The 17,561-nt window shown below is 48.7% G+C and overlaps 1 protein-coding gene across 1 annotated transcript; it reads left to right on the top strand.

Moving 5' to 3' along the window:
* The first annotated feature begins 3,181 nt into the window (after positions 1 to 3,181).
* On the top strand, positions 3,182 to 15,655 carry LOC108023042 (protein jim lovell). The gene is made up of 4 exons (XM_017092282.3): positions 3,182 to 3,399; positions 6,078 to 8,301; positions 11,006 to 11,137; positions 13,714 to 15,655. Exons 2-4 carry the CDS (start codon positions 6,114 to 6,116, stop codon positions 14,550 to 14,552), a joined length of 3,159 nt encoding a protein of 1,052 aa, XP_016947771.1. The 5' UTR covers positions 3,182 to 3,399; positions 6,078 to 6,113; the 3' UTR covers positions 14,553 to 15,655.
* The last annotated feature ends 1,906 nt before the right edge of the window (positions 15,656 to 17,561 follow it).

Raw genomic sequence — 17,561 nt, 5'->3', positions numbered from 1 at the left:
GGGAAGCCAAAGGATAACGAGGGAGATGGGAAACAGGACAGAGTGAGAAAGGGCGCATCTACGCCCCCTGCTCCGCCCCCGAGTCCTCGCGAGCGCGCTCATTTTCGCGAGCGTGAAAAATTGAGCAACCAAGGAAAATACGGAAAAAAGGAAAATATAGCTGCGTCCTGGGCCGGAGACATGCGCACGTGTGCCGCGGCAATCGCGCGGAAAGGGTGGGAGCGAGGAAAGCAGCGGGGAAAGCAGCTCGGCAAAGAAAATGTACGTTTCCACTCGGCTCCTGCAGCCAGCCCCACGCGGGCAGAGACGGAGGCAGAGGCGCAGCAGCCGCTGTCGCGAGCAGACCGCGTCAGGCACGCGCTGCATATGGCGATTCGAGGCAACAGGAACAGCTCTGGAGAACTCCGTTCAGTCGAATCGAAAATCGAAATAGTTGGAAACTTAATTTGCATAATTTCCAAATAAATCCCTTCAAACGAACGCAGCCGAGAGGTGCATCCGGCAGGACGCACTGCCACCCCTTGAATCGTCCCCTTTCTCTCTTTTTGTTGTAAGGTGTAAAAAATGTGTAAACGTATCCTTTATTTGTCCTTTGTCTGAACTACATTTGCATATGAATCGCGGCACTTTCGTGAGCTGAATCCCTCGCATTTGCATAATCGATGCGCGCATGCGTGCAGTTTTGAACTTGCGTTCGCAATACGATATGATTTTCTACCCCTCAGATTGATCAGATCCGGAGGTGACCTGGGAGGGCTATCGACATATTGTCAATCTTTTTCACGGTTAATAATTATATGGAAAAACGTTGATTTTTAGGGCTGATCGGTAACGTTACTCATATTTCCAGCTCTCACCAGAAATTAAAATTATCCGCCCTATGCAGATACAACATTAAATTTGCGACCAAAACTTAGCTGGTCTTTAAGGGCAAGTTCGGCGCCATTACCAGGAGTATGACGAGCGGGAAAAATGCGGAGCAGCCGAGACACGACAAAGGTGCCTAGACCAAAAGTGGGCGCCACAGCAGCGGAAGCCCCTGCTCCCCAGGATCCGCAGCGAACTCGCAGAGAGAATGGCGCAAAGTAAAAATCGAAGAAAGACAATTAAAATTTATGGCGAAAACGGGCGCTGGGAACAAAGCGCTGGCAAACAAATCATAAAATGTAAATGAACTACCAAGAGAAAACAGAATGTAATGCAAAGGAAAACAAACAAAACGCTAGGACTAGGCTGGAAAATGGAACCGAGTCGCATAAAATGTGAATGAGAAATTGGATGGGAAAAGCGCCCGGAAAATGGCAATCCTTTTCGGGGTTTTGGCACGAAACCTTGTATTCCACTATCATGACTGTCAATTCGAGGGGAAGTGGGGCCTGAATTGCGGCAAGAGTTATTTGGGCTAGCTATACACACGGTTCCCTCCATTTTCCCATACGTCTTCTCCCTCCCAGGATACCGGCATCGACCAATGCCTGACTTCGGCTGCCAACACACGGCTGACCTCTCCTAATCCATCCGAGCACATATGTGGGCGTGTGTATATACGCGTTTCCTGTGTGCAGTGTCCTGGCCTTGTGCTCCTGTATTGGTGAGCGAGAGATTTGCGCCAACAAATCGAAATGTTGCAAAAACGTGCTCATATGGCCCACACACAATGGCACAGCCACACAGGCACACATGCTGACATACACATCCACCCTCCACCTTCCGCTCGGAATTTCCCGCAACCGCTTTTCCGATTTCCACAAAAATCGCGCTCAGCTAGGGGTTGGTTTTTCCGAACTTCGCGATGTACATACAAATATTTTTTGTTTTTCATTTCTCTTTCGCACACATGCCCGAGAGCGAGAGACATATGCACATACATATGTACTGCGTGCGCTGTGTGTGTGACGTGTTGTGTACATGTACATGATTTTTTGTTGTGGCTCTACGCCAACGCCGAGCTCCGGCCTCCCGCCTCCCCCTCCACCCACAACGGCTATGTAAAGGCGGCCTGCATGCATGGCACGGAATAGATAACATATTAAAAACTGAGCACATGCGACAAGGACGGCACCAGCAGTCCTGGAGCGGGGCGGCAGAGCCCCGGAGCAGCGACGCAACGTCGCCGCTGGAAAAGCTCGAAGAGCAGCTCTGCCGCTTTCCCGGGCAGATGAGCAGAAGAGTTGTACATGTGTGGGGCGCTCACACACAAACACACCCCCACGTCAGGCGGTTGCTTAGGTCTCGTGCGCTCTCTTTCGCTACCGTCGTCTGTCTCGCTCGCAGCGGTCTACCTCTCCCGCTCGCACACTGGGCCACTTTCCCCCATTCGCTCGACACCGGCAGCGGGAAAAACTCAACTCGCAGCTTTTGAAATTTCCATAAGCTGGCAAAAAAGGGATATGTCGCCGTCGACGTCGGCGCCAACGCCGGCAGCAACGCCGGCGTTTTCGGGGCCGCTAAAAAATGTTACACTCCCGCGCAGTCGGCGGCTCCAATGTGTGACAACTGGGGGCCGTGAGTGAGTAAACTCCATGTGGGCCAACGGCACCGCTGGGGTGGTGTCCTTCCAGCTCCTGTTGTTGCGATTTCCCTGTTGTCTGGTGGTGGCTATTACTCTTTACGGCATTCAGAGCCTCCACATGAATACGTGTGTGTCTGTGTGTGAGGGGTGTGTCTGTGTGCACGAAGGGAAGTCGGTGTGCGTGTGCTCTTTTTTGCTCCTTTCGTGTCCTTTCGGCTCGCCTCGTATTGCTCGGCTCGGGCTCGGTTTTGGGCTACGCATGTGTATGCAAATGTATTTCGTATACACATATACATAGTACATTTTTTTCGGTGTACGTGACGTGCGAGGACATCCTCCCCCTCCGGCCCCCGCCCCTCCCACGCGGCTGCTGTTGTGATAAGAAAAATATATATTTTATATGATGAAGGAGTAAGGACGACGACGTCGCTGGCGGCGTCGCTGCCTCTGCCGACTGCGCGGCCGGCTTCCAAGGAGCTTCGTCCTGCCGAACGGAACGCCGCATCCTCATGTGATTCCTGTTTCGCAGACTCCGACTATTTGTGGCCCGCTGCTCATACGTGTGCGCGTACGTGGGCGGCTGTGGCCCACGCGGGCTGGGGGCGTGGCGATTGGGGGTGGCAGTGGGGCAGCGCGTGTGTGCCGTCGCTGCCGCCGCCGCTGCTGGCGCTTCTGTTGGCTGCGACGCAGTAGCTGTGTTTTTTCAGGCCCGGCCGACATCATTTGAATTAGTCGCTTCGTGACGTTTGAACGGTTCGAAACATACACGCGACGCCCACACACGCCGAACTTCACCCGTTAGCCGCTACCCGATTTACCCGCTACGATGTTCAGCGGCCGCCTAGAACGCCGCCGCCAATAAATTCCAATATTTAAACGATCGAGAAGTATGTTAAAAAATATTAAACTCAAGCGAGATTGAGAATTTAAGAGGAGGGAACGATTAACGAGTGATTGTAAAAGACTTGATGTAGTTTGAGAAACGGATTTCTCTTTGTGATTGATTGATCAATTTTAATTGGTACAGTTATATTTTCGAAATAGTTTTTAATTCGCGATCCACAATAAATAGCGCGCCAAGCAGTTTCGCACGTACTCAATCTTTTTCCACTTTCAAAACTCTTTTTTAAAGAGTTACTAAAGTTTGCGTTAATTTCGTTTTAAAAGTAGTTATCCTGGATCTGGGTATTTTGTTCAGATCAAACGTAAGAAATTGACATTGCCAGGTATCTTGAAACAATATCAAAAAGTGAGTTTCGCATGGAAGCCTCCGAAGTGTTTACAGTGTGGCGAACATCGCGCCCATCATAAATATAAACATGTGCAAAACTTTTCAAATGAAACCCAAACTCAGTTCTCCGGAAATTGCCAGCAAAATTAAAGGATCGACATGGACATATACGCAGACAAATGGGCCGCAAAGTGACCTGTCAGCAGCCATTAGGGAAAAATACCTAGCCCATCGCGATCTACCTGTTCGGCTGGTCCGCACTTTGTCCTGTTTATTTGTTTGCTGTATGTGTGTCAACATACACGATCACGCACCTGATTATCACCTGCACGGCCGACCGGAGGGGAATCCTTCGTCCTTCAGAGCGAGAGGAGTGCGAGAGCGAATCTCTTCCGATCCTGCCCACCCCTCTCACATGCAGGCGTGCTGTGTGGTGTGTGGTGCGTGGTGTTCGAGGGTTGCATGTGTGCGGGGTGTGTGGTGAGGGCCGTTCACTCATAGGTGAACACCGTTTTCAACTTGCTGGGCAATATTTGCATAGATATAGCTCAGTTTGTTGCAAACCCTCAACGGGAACGTGTTACGATCGAGGCCGCGAACCCGTCCTCGTTACCATATTAATGACTACTGAATTCATGTCTTGCACCCAGTTCAATATTATTAAAAAGTGAAGAGGACTAACGTCGACGTAATAGGTAGTGCCAGTTTAAATCCAGCAAAAGGATATCTCACTTATACTGAATGGTATGTAGGGTGAAAGCAATTAGATTCCAGGGAAATATTGATATCAGTGAACGCGATTGTTTTATTTTTGCCAAGAGCGAAAATTCTAAAGATTTTTTTTAGCCATCCAGAATATTTTACACGGATAGGGATTTATAACTTTTTATCTCTTAATTTACGTTTTGTTGTTATCTGCGATTGTATATATTTAATTAGAAATTAGTAATTTGTGATACCCACAAACAAATAATAATATTAAATTATTATAAGGGTCCTTTAAATTGTTGCTTAGCGAAAAGATTTATTTATATAATTAAACTACAATTCGGAAAATAAAGGTGGTTAAACATTTAAATCCGACGAAGTGTCGCATTACTGTGAGATCCTCAGCCACCTTCGACTGACTTACTTTGCCATTAATTAAAAAACTTGACAGTTTCTCTTCTCGGCGTTCCACTAACTTGCTTTTACCTGGCGCCACTCTAAAGCAAAATAAATAAATAAAAATGTTGTCTCAGCTGCCGCAAACCGCAAATGAGTTGCGAGCTAAAAAATGGCAAACCAAACCCGAGCAACGAACGAGGCAAGCACCTCGCAGCTCGCTGCTAATTGCACATTGTTGCATTCGAGCGTTGTTATCCTTTGGCTCTGGTTTTGGTCCCAGCAGAAGGTCCTGGCGTGGAGAAGCATGTGTTAATATGCGGCTTAAGGCCCCCTCCGCCCACCACTTGCCACGCAGAAACCGCTCCAGAAAGGTAAACGGAGAGCTAAGGATGCAGCAACTGCGGCAAATAAAAATGTTTACTTTGCCTGCGCTCCTACCAAAGTTTTTTAATTTTGCCTAAAGAAGTCAGTGAAAGGTGGCCTCGGAAGTTTCCTGGGCGGATGTAGTCAGGCAGCTGGTGACTCTTTTAAAAATTCACACACGCAGCGAGCGCAGCTCCCGCGTAGAAGGGGTGCGAAGCAGTGCCAGACAGTCGCCGAATTAATTAGATGCCTCGGTCAGGATGTGGCAATCACTCAGACAACTAACTGTTTCAGTTTAGGGGAAAAAATCAAAGATTATTTTGTAAATTATATTGTTGATCACTTCTGGATAGTTAAATAACTAAAACTGTATATTACCACACATTGGGATTTTAACATACAAGGAAAAGCTCTCCATTTTGCCGAATTCACTCCACTGTGGCTTTGGGGCACGGATTGACAAAGCAAAACAAAATCTGAGGCAGACGCATGCTGAGACAGCCGGGAGGGGGCCATGAGCCATTATCACACATCACACATCTGCATGTGATATCCTCGAGGATATGCGGCACGACACGTAGCGACTGTGATTGCTACACCTTCATGCGGCTGTTCCCCGGCATTGTTTTCCTTTCCCCCACTCCGGACTGCTGTTGCCTCTTTCTTTGCCATTCGCTGGCTCCACAGCCGGAAAAATGATATATGCCGCGACTCATTAACATATTATCACACGGTACCCACTTCAGAATTCCTCACAGCATATGTCATGAATACGAATACATTATGCCCGGCATTATCCTTAAGCTTTGCTTACTCGACTTTTACCTAAAACCCCTCTCTCTCTCCCCGATTATTTTTTCCTAGAGAAGCAGAGCACCTCGCACGTGACTGGAACGGGGCATGTTAAAGGACGCCAACCAGGAGTTGATTAAACGTCGCCAACCGACGACGCTCCCCATGACCGACTTCGCTCGTCAGGTGGCGCCCTCACAGCTGCCTCTGCCGCTCCAATCGCCGCTGCCCCTGTCTATGCCGCTACCGCTTTTGGCAAAGACTCCGACTACCGATCACGCCCCTATGCACTCCACGCCCCCAACGACGCCGCCCACGCCGCCTCCTCTGCCCTTGAACATGAGTCAGGCGGCAACGGCGGCCACAGAAGCGGCAACTCCCTCGGAGCACAGCCCACCAGCCACGCCCCCTTCAGGAGGGCCACCAGGTGCAAGCTCTGCCCCACAGGATCACTACAGCCTACGCTGGAACAACCACCAGAACCACATCCTGCGAGCCTTCGACGCACTGCTGCAGACCAAAACGCTGGTGGACGTCACCCTGGTCTGCGCGGAGACCTCGATACGGGCCCACAAAATGGTGCTCTCCGCCTGCTCGCCCTTCTTCCAGCGTGTCTTCGCGGAGACACCCTGCAAGCATCCGGTCATCGTCCTTAAGGATTTTCGGGGCTGGGTGGTGCAGGCCATTGTGGACTTCATGTACCGCGGCGAGATCAGCGTCCCGCAGCAGCGCCTCCAGACCCTCATCCAGGCCGGAGAGTCGCTTCAAGTGCGGGGCCTAGTAGAGAGCTCCGTGCCGGAGCACACACCTACGCCAGCCGCCTCGCCCGATGATTTCGCGATGATGGACGCCTCGATGCTGTCCTCCAGCTTCGAGGACGAGTCGCCCTCGATGGTCCGACCGTCTGCGGCCGGAAAGCTGATGATGCCCTCCGCCCGACTGTTTGGCAACGCATCGAACTCGATGGCTGCCCTCAGTCAGCGACGCAAACGGGAGCCGGACGGCGACCGCGACTTGGAGAGCGACCAGGAGCTGGGCGGGAGTTCGCCCATGCCGCGACGCAAGCAAGCCCGACCACGCCGCCGATCCGGCGACGTCCCCCACGACTTTGCCCTAAACAAAAACGACACTGAATCCTTGCCAACTGTGATCAAGCACGAACTGATCGAGCGAGCGGAGAGGGATCACGACGAGGATCATGACCAGGATCACGACCAGAGTGAAGCTGACAAAAATAATTCTTCGCCAGCGGAAACGTCGATCAACCACGACGAGGAGAAGCAGTCACTGAAGCCAGAAGCCCCCGATCAACCCCTCAACCTCAACGATAGCCACCACCAACTTGAGCTGGACGACGAGGACGACGACGATCAGGATCACGAGGAGGAGGAAGAGGAGCAAGACATCGAAGAGCTTATTCACACTACCAACGAGCTGAGGCGACAGGCTGCCGCAGCCGCTGCCAACGCGGCTGCCATGTCGCCCACCCCCTCGCCCTGCCCCAGCGACGGGCCCGAGGACCTATGCACCACCAAGAAGGCCAAGGACAGAAACCCCAGTGCCACCCACTCGTCCGATTGTGAGTCCAACAACAACAACAGCAGCAAGCTGCAGGACAACAACCAGCGCATAATGCTGTCCCTGAAAGACATCCGCCAACTGAATGCCAATCCGAACCCCACAGCCATCCACACGCCCACCAGCTGCTCTGGCGGCAACAACGGACTACTCAGCTTTCCACCGCCAGGACTTCGGCCACCAGGACTCCCGGATAGCCCGCCCTGCCATATGGAAGCGCTGGAGGCGCAGATGCACGCTGCCGCGGCCGCGGCCGTGGCTGCAGCTGGAGCCGGAGAGCATCCCTTCCACCACATGGAGCACCAGATGGAAATGTCCTTGGCGGCCGCAGCGGCTGCGGCGGCAATGCACCAGCGGGAGCCACGGGATCCCCGGGATCCACGCGACCACAACGCATTTGCCAGCAACCTGCTGGGGCCAATGGGGATGCCACCATTCGGAGGACATAACGGAGGTCATCCGGGCAACAGTGGTCCAGGAAACGGATGTTCCGGACAGGCTGCGCACGAGCGGCTCGAGGAGAGTATGAACCGACTGAGCAAGGAGCTCGGCAAGGAGTTCGGCAAGGACTTTGGCAAGGAGTTCGGGAAGGAGTTCGCCCCGGCATCGCCGATGAGTTTGCCAGGACACTTCAACGCGCCGGATGGACCTCCGCATCCGCCGTCGCCACTGCCCTTTCCTGGCATGTCCTCTGCGATGACGCTAACGCCGCCGCACAGTAAGTACTAGCTTTGAATCTAATTTCCTTTGACTGCACTTCGGCAATTTGGCCCCCAGAGGTCACTGGGTTATCTGCTGGTTGTACGTCTACGCCCAGCGGAAGCCTTTAATAACGCACACCCACTGCCTTCTGCTCACGTACAAGGGTCCTTCCCCTCCCCACAGGTCCTACCCCTAACCGACTGAAAGTCCTTTTGACATGTTTGTCCGTCATTTTTGCCACTCTGCCGGAGTTGGCTGAAATGCAACATGTGGTCTCCGCGCGACATCAAAGTGTCGTCGAGTGACGAGTATCCTTGGTGAAGTGCTCTTGCATTGCCATGCAAAGCTGTGGCAAAGCCCCTAAGCACATTATGGCTCCTCAGGTTCCTTTGGCTGCTTATATGACCAGCTAAGAACCTCATCAGAAGCCGACTTCATGGGAGTCGGTGGAGCAGGGGCTCAAACGGCTTGGAATGTGGCATTCCTATCAGTCCACCGCCTCGTTTTCATACTAATTAAGTCATAAAAAGTTGGCGCTGTTGACAGCTCATAAGAAATATGGAAATGCAATCGTATAAGCAATGGGCTCCTAATAATTTGACAGTTTGGCAGGCCCCCGTCCGTTCTCCGCCGACAACGTCGTCTGGGCAGACCTTAGGACCGGGGACATGGAAGTGCCTTTGCGGTTGAGTTCCAGGTGGAACTGCAGTAAATTCAATTGCGTTTTATATGATTTTTATATTCATGTCACTCGGAGTCAGGCGAAACAAACGCAAACACAAATTGAGGTGCAAAGGTTGGAAAAGGGCGGTTGGGGCTGGCTTCCGCCGTTGCGTGCAGAAAGCGCAAGAAATTTATGTTGTGTCTTTCCAACATGTGAGCTCCAGAGCGGGTTGAGTTCAAACTGTCAGCAGACGTTTAGTCAAATGACTTTTAAGTTGCCTGGCTGCCGGGCAGGAGACGGCTGCCGGCACTCCTCCCTCGCCGTCTTCCATGTGTTGTGTTTAAAGTATGCCAAAGCGCGCACAACTTAAACCTTTTGGCAAACAACTTTGGCAGCGTCGGCGGCATAAATAAAAATACGTGGCGACGTCTCGTGGTTGGGCTGCCCTTCCCATGGTCTGGTCCTTCCACACAACTTTTGCATATAAGTCGCGCGATATTCATATTAATAATATCCGTTTGGGGAGGCCCACGCCGAGCAGCGGCAGAGCCCAAGGACCAGGAGCAGGACCCGGACCTTCACCTGGGTGGCAGGGGCGGGTGAATACAGGCGAGACGCGCGCACACAGGATATAAAATAAATTAAGGCACAAAAATATGAAAAATTGTACGAAAATGCCAAGTGGAAGTCAGGCAGGAAGCGCAATACCTTTTAATGCGACAAAAATTTCAGCCGACATATCAGAGCAGCGAAGTCGAGGAAGCGGTAGGGGTAGGGCGAGTAAAGCTTACCAAAGTCGCGTCGTACTCGAGCAAATCGCTAACTACTGCACAAACAGGCTGCAGGCAATGAAGGAGCCAGCCAAGGATACGCCAAGGCGAAGAACTCCCGAGTCAACGGGGCCGTCTTGTGAAGACTACCTATTACCCAAGCCGTTTGTTTTTATTCTGCTCTTCACTTTTAATTACGGTCCTAGATATGCTATCAAAAATATACTAATTCGGCCGAGAGTCGTTGTAAGGAATTTAATAATCTTATGGTCACTTGGTCACATGGTTCATTTTCAGATAAGAAACTGCTTTCATATTATATTTCAAGTATTACCTGTAGAGTATACACTTACATCTATCACGTACTATACCTGGCTTTGACCAAGTTTATGCTACCCCGTGCGGTTAGGAATGTATTCCATCCCTGCTCTGGACCTGCAGACAGTCCTGCAAGAGATTTACCACCGTTCGCCGTTCATACGAAGAATGTGATTTATTTTTTTGGCTGAAACATTTTCGGCGTGAAAATCATTGAACTAATAGCTTGTGACATGTGGAGTGGGCTGTGGGGTCTATCTGCACGAGATCCTTCAGGATTTCAAAGGAGAAATCCACTAATTTTGCACGACGTCAAAAGAAGTTGGGAGAAGGAACGCACATTACGTATACGCCGCGTGTTGTAATGTCTACTTCAGAAAACAGAGCCAGACAATGTGCGCTCGTTATTTGTGTCATTATGCTGCAGATACAACACATCCCGAGACACAGAAACGGATACGTCCCCTTATTCATATGCTCGAGCATTGTCTTCGCCTCCTTCTGTCTGTATGTGAGCCCGTCTGTTTCGTGGGGTTTGTTTGCATCCTGGAATCCGCGGGGCGACTTATGAAATCATTCAGCACAATGTAAATATTATGCGTTACCTCCCAGCTGACTGAAGGTCCTTTGCGGATCCTGCCTGGGATATCCTTCAGCCTTCGCCTTGACTCATCAGCGCTCCAATTGTTTCACTCATGTGGAGAAGTGCACTCCAAGCGTAAAATATTAATAGAATAACGATGGGCCATTGTTTACTATTCGGTCGGAACCGTTTCTCGGAGTGTGCTTGCGTCTATTGTCTTGGCGGCTAATCAGCTTCAGTGAGCTGGAAAATGAGTCGCTTATGCTGAAATTACCCAATGCACCGACTCTTATAAAAAACGAGTGCAGCTTGCCATAAATATGACTTATTCTTTAGTCTCAGCGGAAAAGAAATCAATATTAACTGACAATCTTTTCACCCACAGTGTTCGGTCTGGACTCTCCACTCGGACTCTTTCCACCCGGAATGGATCCTGGCAAGCTCTACAACCCACTGATGGAAATGAGCGACCCAAGGGACATGCCTGGCGGGCCGCCTCCATTCCTGAAAAAGAAAAGTAAGTACAAGAAGCCCATTAAATAATTGAACAGAACAAACTTTCGCCAAGCCGAGCAAACAACTAATTAACCCGAAAGACAACGGCGAACCCCAGAAAGGGAACAGCCAACACCTCCCTGCGATCGAGAGGTTGGAAATCATTTCGACATGATTGGCGTCGATCACGTTGAGGCAGTCGAGCTTGTAGGCCGATCGGTTCCGTGCCTGGCTGCAATACTTCACACCTGACTGATTGATCTCGCGCTCTGGCTGCAGAGTTCAAGCCGAGTCTTCTACCTTTGTACCTCTTGCATTTGATCCGCTGCACTTTTGATCACGTATTTGAGCCGGGGGCACTAAGAAAACACTTCGGTTAGGGATCGATTGCGGGTAATTGAAGAGCAAATAGAAAGGGTCATAACTAGTTTGTAAGTGGCTGGGCTGAACTATAACTGATTATATTATCCTGGCTCTGTTACGAAATCAACTAAGAGGGACAGTACTTTGCTCCCTTTCGAAAATTACTGCTTGGCCTGCACTCGGCAACACTCATTTCGTTTAAGCCACATTCTGGGCCTCTGCCCCACATCCTCCGCCCCGCCCCAAACCGTTCCAGATGCGATCACCGATCACCGATCTCCACACACCGATCACCGATACCCGATCCCCGATCCCCGATCACTGATCACTCGTGCGATCATGTGAGGCGGCAAATTTGTTTCTGCGGTTTTCCTGTGCGCCGGTGCAATCGTTGAATCGCTCGAGAAATGGTTTGTTTGTTTCTTTATTGGTTTCTTGAATGGGGCAACATGTGCACCATGCATATCGCAGGCGAAAACGTAACGTAAACGTCGCTTTTTCAGATTGACAGATGGGCGAGGCGCGGAAATAAAAGCGAGATACTCGCAGACCCATGCTTCTATCGTTTTTCCCAGCTGCGGATGATGTGGAGCGAGTGAAACCTCAGAAAGTTAATGAAGTTTTTTGTTCACAATACATATGCTCGTGAGCCAGGAAATCGTACTAATCCCCCATTTTCGTAAATGTAGTTCACAAATCAATTACGACCAGCAAGCCAGGTGACTGACAACTGAGAAGTAAACTAACGAATGAGTGGAGGTAGATTTGAAGATTGGATTCTATAAGCTGCATATGAGCTATTGACTTTGACAGTTTATTTGACAGTCCACCGGCGTTGATGGGTTAAGTGCTTGGCTATTACTAATTTCTGTTTTCGAATCGTCGACCGATGCTTTTAAACAACTCTAGGCGCCATATAAAAGAGCTTAAGAATGTGAAAGAGAAACACAATGTGCTTCCACAGTCTCAGGCCAAAGCTAATTGCTTAATTTTCTGGTACTCAAGAACCCATTTATTGAGCGCATCAATTGGAGGAACAACAAAAGCAGCGTCGTGATCATATGTTGGAAATGTCAGGTTGAAGAACATGCAGAGAAGATTTGTAAGTGTTATCTAATCTGGATCTTCAGGCGTGCTGAATGGGGCCGAAATTACAAACTCAAGTACAACAATGTAAGCCGGCAAATAAAACGCAAATCTGGCGTATAGCACGATATTCTTTATTGCAAATCTGCAAACCCGTTTCGCAACTGATACCGATCGGGAGCCGGGGAAGCTCTACACTCGCATCTCCGAGTCGATCCCCTCGTGGTCCGGGCCGCAGTCGTGTGGGTGTGATTAACTGATTTGTTCACATTCATTTGTTCATTCGCCGATTGTTTTGAGCCCGTCTGTGAAACGTGATTTGCGATTTGTACCAAATTCAAATTTCGTTTATGTGAAAGCCCGACTTGGCTAACAGCTTTTCTGCTGGAACTTCATTAGACAGACTACATATTCGAGGCTTGCCAATTGCAGTTTGCATTGGGTTAGATATTTTCTGTATTTTCGATTTCACCGGAATCGAAGGGTCAGACCTTGCTTGTGACCCGACAGCAGCAGACGGAGCCGACGAGACGACTTTTCCAGACTCCCAAATAAAGGAAAATTCATATGATCAGGCCGAAGCAACCAGTGAATTAGTGTAAGCTGGAGCCACATATTTACCGGCTGCCTTCAAATTCTCCCACTCCTCCTCCATTGTCAAGCAGCTAAAGAGTTTGAGGAAAGGAACCTGTGGCTTCGCCGGCGTTTCTGCCGGTGCCAGGCGGTATCTGAGGATCTAAATTGAGTTTTAGCGGCGCATGTGACGCCACAGTCGCTGCACACTCTTAATTTGCATATAGGGGAGAGCCAGGCGAAGCCCGGCAGGTCAGGATGGGAACCTCCACAGCGTTCGTATTTCTTTGCCAGTGCCGAATGATCGCTCGCCCCAAGAATAGGTGCCACACAAAGAATCGTAGAAGGGTGTGTACGAGCTGAAAGCAAGCCGATCGCCTGCAGATCCCAGACAATGGGTGACTTTTCAGCAAATTTGTCTAGGCAGCATATGAGCCAAGAGATTGAAACATTAGCAGATTCAAGCCAAACGATAAGCTCGTGCTGTGGCGCCCTTGCGGGGCCACCTCCCCATCCCTTCCCAACGTCAGTGCTGCCAAAAGCCCCCTCCTAATCGACTGCGTTCTCTTATTTCAGTGCCACGACCGAAGGGACAACACTCGGCGCCTCGCGGCGGTCCCCCTCGCTCCTGGACCAACACAGAACTGACGGAGGCACTGCAGCACGTGTGGAACAAGAAGATGACCACGTCGCAGGCCTCGCGTATCTTCGGCATCCCCTACAACTCCCTCCTCATGTACGTGCGGGGCAAGTACGGAAAGAGCTTGAAGCTGGAGCAGCTGCGCAAGGACTGCATCAGCGGACCACCAATCGAGATGCTGCAGATGGGCATCGGCGGAGGCAGCGGCGGCGGCGGTGGCTCCAACAAGAGCGAGAAGAGCAAGGAGCGCAAGGAGAAGGAGAAGGAGAAGAACGCTGGCAGCAACAACGGCTCAGGTGGCTCGTCGAATGCCCAAGGTGGCGGTCCAGCGTCTGGAAACGGATCGTCAATGCCGCATCCCGGGGAACTGGGCCCCTTGGGGCCGCTGGACTTGGAGCTGGGTCTTCCTCTGGGTCCTCCTGGCGGACCCCGCAGTGGCAGTTCTGAACCCGACCTACTGAGTGGCCCCAACACCCTCTTCAATCCCTTCAACCCGCAGGGATTTTACCCGGACTTCGCCGGTGGCTTTCCCGGCCTCCCTCTGAGCATGCTGAACCTGCTGCCGCCGGCTGAGCGCCACCATGCAGCGGCTGCCATGCACCACCTGGGCGTTACCATGGACGAGGACTGCAAGTCCGTGGGATCGAAGCAGTCCTCCTCGATGGACGACGACTTTGCTGGGCCCGGGATGCCACTGTCGCTGGAGCAGCGTCGGGAGATGAGCGCGACGGGCCCACCACTGACACAGTCGAACGGCGGCGCTGGGCAGGATTGAAACTTGTGGCGGGATTGGGCAACCGGGGCTGCCAACGCCAATCCAATGTACTTCCCTGCTTTCGAGCCGGACCAGGAGCAGAGCCCGACTCCGCAGTCCCTTCCTCCGCGACCCGCCCTGCACCAAATGGCCTGCCGGGAGCTCAGCTTCAAGCCGGACCTGTTCATGGCCAGGCGCAAACTGAAGCGCTTCCGGGCCAAGCGGCAGCTCCAGGCGCAGATAGAAGCGCCGACAGCAGCCGTTCCTGCTCCCTGTCCCGTCAGCCATGCGCTGCCGCCGCTGAGGACTTGAATGTAAACTCGAATGCAATATGTCTGCTATTAGTTGATTTTTTTAGTGGCCCCGACGGACAATATTTGATTTGTGAGGATTACGTTTCATTTTGTTTATGAAAATAAGTTGTGTATATTTTGCTGGTGCTTTTAGTTCCTATTCCCAATTATATTTTGATATTTTACAATTAATTTAAGTTAAGTAATTGAATACGGCAAAGCTTACAAAGCATTTGAGGCAATACATGAAACAATATATACCCCTGTATTATTATATAATTTAAGTATGGAAGGAATATAATCAAAATGAAAGAGGTTTAGGAGGAGAAAGAGTGTATATATGCGGAAATCCAAACCAACAAACAGCATTATTCCCGGTGGGGCTGGGCAGCGATTGGGAGATAGATGTAAAGCAACCACACTGCAATTAGTAGTATCGACGGATACATAGCCGATGACTGTACCAAAATTTTTAATGTTATTTTATAAAGGAAGAACGAAACGATAATTATTGTAGAATTAAGTGTTCTCGTAGGCAATTCATATTTGTATAGAAAACATCTGCACCATTACTCCACACTCACAGTTGTGCACTTTCCCCTCACAAAACCACGCGAACTCCTAGGTACTCGTAGTCGCTTTGTAAATCTCAGCCAACCTCATGGAATCCTGATGATCTACCCGTTTTATAATCTTATTTGTAAAGAAACCAACAAACCGATAAGACAGTGACACATTCCCGCATAGTGTTAATAATTTATAAGCTCAAATAAAATATTTTAATATTAAATATTACACCAGAAGCGTATGTAAGTAAAATAAAACAAAAGTATATGCATTACAATAAATAGTAAAAGTTATTAAATAAAAAATTAAATGTTTATCTTAAAAAACCGGTTTTACCGAGGGAATAATCACTACTTTTTCAACTTGTCGTATGACCCTACCGCCCTTTGCGCCAAACGAAAACGTATCTCATAAAAAAAGCCAGGGCTGACTCAATTCGATGTATTTAACAACCGAGCCTATTGCTAAAAGCTTGTTCTCTCCACAAAGGATTTATGATATCCACCAATAAATTCAGGGAATGTCTAAAGGAAGTTGACTTCCATCGTCATAACTCAACTTCTGCTTCAGCAGATATTTAGGAAAACAATTATAGGTTCTCCCATAGATTTATTTATATTTAATTAATTATCATTTTTGAGAAATTAATTGTTCCTTAATAATTATTTAACGGTTTTAAAGCAGTGTTCTTTGGTATATTTTTAAAGCAGTAAAAATAGCTGTATTTAAATATTCTACTACTAGGTGGCGCCACTGCATTAGCTTTTCATTTTATCAAAAGGTGGCGCTGCAAAGTAAAAATATTTATTTAAAGCATACTTTTGGGCTGCTGTTGGTTACTTCTAGGCGCGGTGATTACACCTTAAATTTTATTAAAATTAATCTTCATTCATGATTTATTTTTAAACGGCGTTAACCATTTTCAATGTTTAATTTCCAATGGGATTCAGAAAGGGTCCCCAAAAACTGCACTTCTAAACTCCATCTCTTGACTTATTGGATCCCGATTTTGATGTGGGATACCTTTATGAGTTTGTGGTTGAAATCTCTAATGATCTGCACTTATGATTTACTTTTAAACGGGATTCGAAATTTTAACCCATTTTCATGTTCAATTTTTCCGTATTTCCAATGGGTTTCAGAATGGGTACCCAAAACTGCACTTCTAAACTCCATATCTTGACTTGTTGGATCCCGATTTTGATGTGGGATACCTTTATGAGTTCGTGCATGAATTTTCTAATAATCTCCATTCAAGATTTACTTTTAAACGGGATTCGAAATTTTAACCCATTTTCATGTTCAATTTTTCCGTATTTCCAGTGGGTTTCAGAATGGGTACCCAAAACTGCACATCTAAACTCCATATCTTGACTTATTGGATCCCGATTTCGATGTGGGATACCTTTATGAGTTCGTGGGTGAATTCTCTAGTAATCTCTATCCAAGATTTCCTTTTAAACGGGATTCGAAATTTTAACCCATTTTCATGTTCAATTTTTCCGTATTTCCAATGGGTTTCAGAATGGGTACCCAAAACTGCACTTCTAAACTCCATATCTTAACTTGTTGGATCCCGATTTTGATATGAGATACTTTTATGAGTTCCTGGGTGAAATCTCTAAATATCCTTGTTCAATATTTTCTTTAAAACGGGATTCGAAATTTTAACCCATTTTCATGTTTAATTTTTCCGTTTTTCCAATGGGTTTCAGAATGGGTACCCAAAACTGCACTTCTAAACTCCATATCTTGACTTTTTGGATCCCGATTTTGATGTGGGATACCTTTATGAGTTCCTGGGTGAATTCTCTAATAATCTCCATTCAAGATTTACTTTTAAACGGCATTCGAAATTTTAACCCATTTTCATGATCAATTTTTCCGTATTTCCAATGGGTTTCAGAATGGGTACCCAAAACTGCACTTCTAAACTCCATATCTTGACTTATTGGATCCCGATTTTGATGTGGGATACCTTTATGAGTTCCTGGATGAATTCTCTAATAATCTCCATTCAAGATTTACTTTTAAACGGGATTCGAAATTTTAACCCATTTTCATGTTCAATTTTTCCGTACTCCAATGGGTACCCAAAACTGCACTTCCAAACTCCATATCTTGACTTGTTGGATCCCGATTTTGATGTGGGATACCTTTATGAGTTCCT

This window comes from Drosophila biarmipes, chromosome 2R, assembly GCF_025231255.1.
Source record: "Drosophila biarmipes strain raj3 chromosome 2R, RU_DBia_V1.1, whole genome shotgun sequence".
NCBI lineage: Eukaryota > Metazoa > Arthropoda > Insecta > Diptera > Drosophilidae > Drosophila > Drosophila biarmipes.
The sequence above is the reverse complement of the archived record's forward strand: the minus strand, read 5'-3'. Positions and strand labels throughout refer to the sequence as shown.

Excerpts from the sequence above, each read along its gene's own strand:
- LOC108023042 (XM_017092282.3), top strand. The coding sequence starts at position 6,114 with ATGTTAAAGGACGCCAACCAGGAGTTGATTAAACGTCGCCAACCGACG. Across the intron at positions 8,302-11,005 it reads GACGCTAACGCCGCCGCACA|TGTTCGGTCTGGACTCTCCA; the intron begins GTAAGTACTAGC and ends TTTCACCCACAG. Across the intron at positions 11,138-13,713 it reads TCCATTCCTGAAAAAGAAAA|TGCCACGACCGAAGGGACAA; the intron begins GTAAGTACAAGA and ends CTCTTATTTCAG.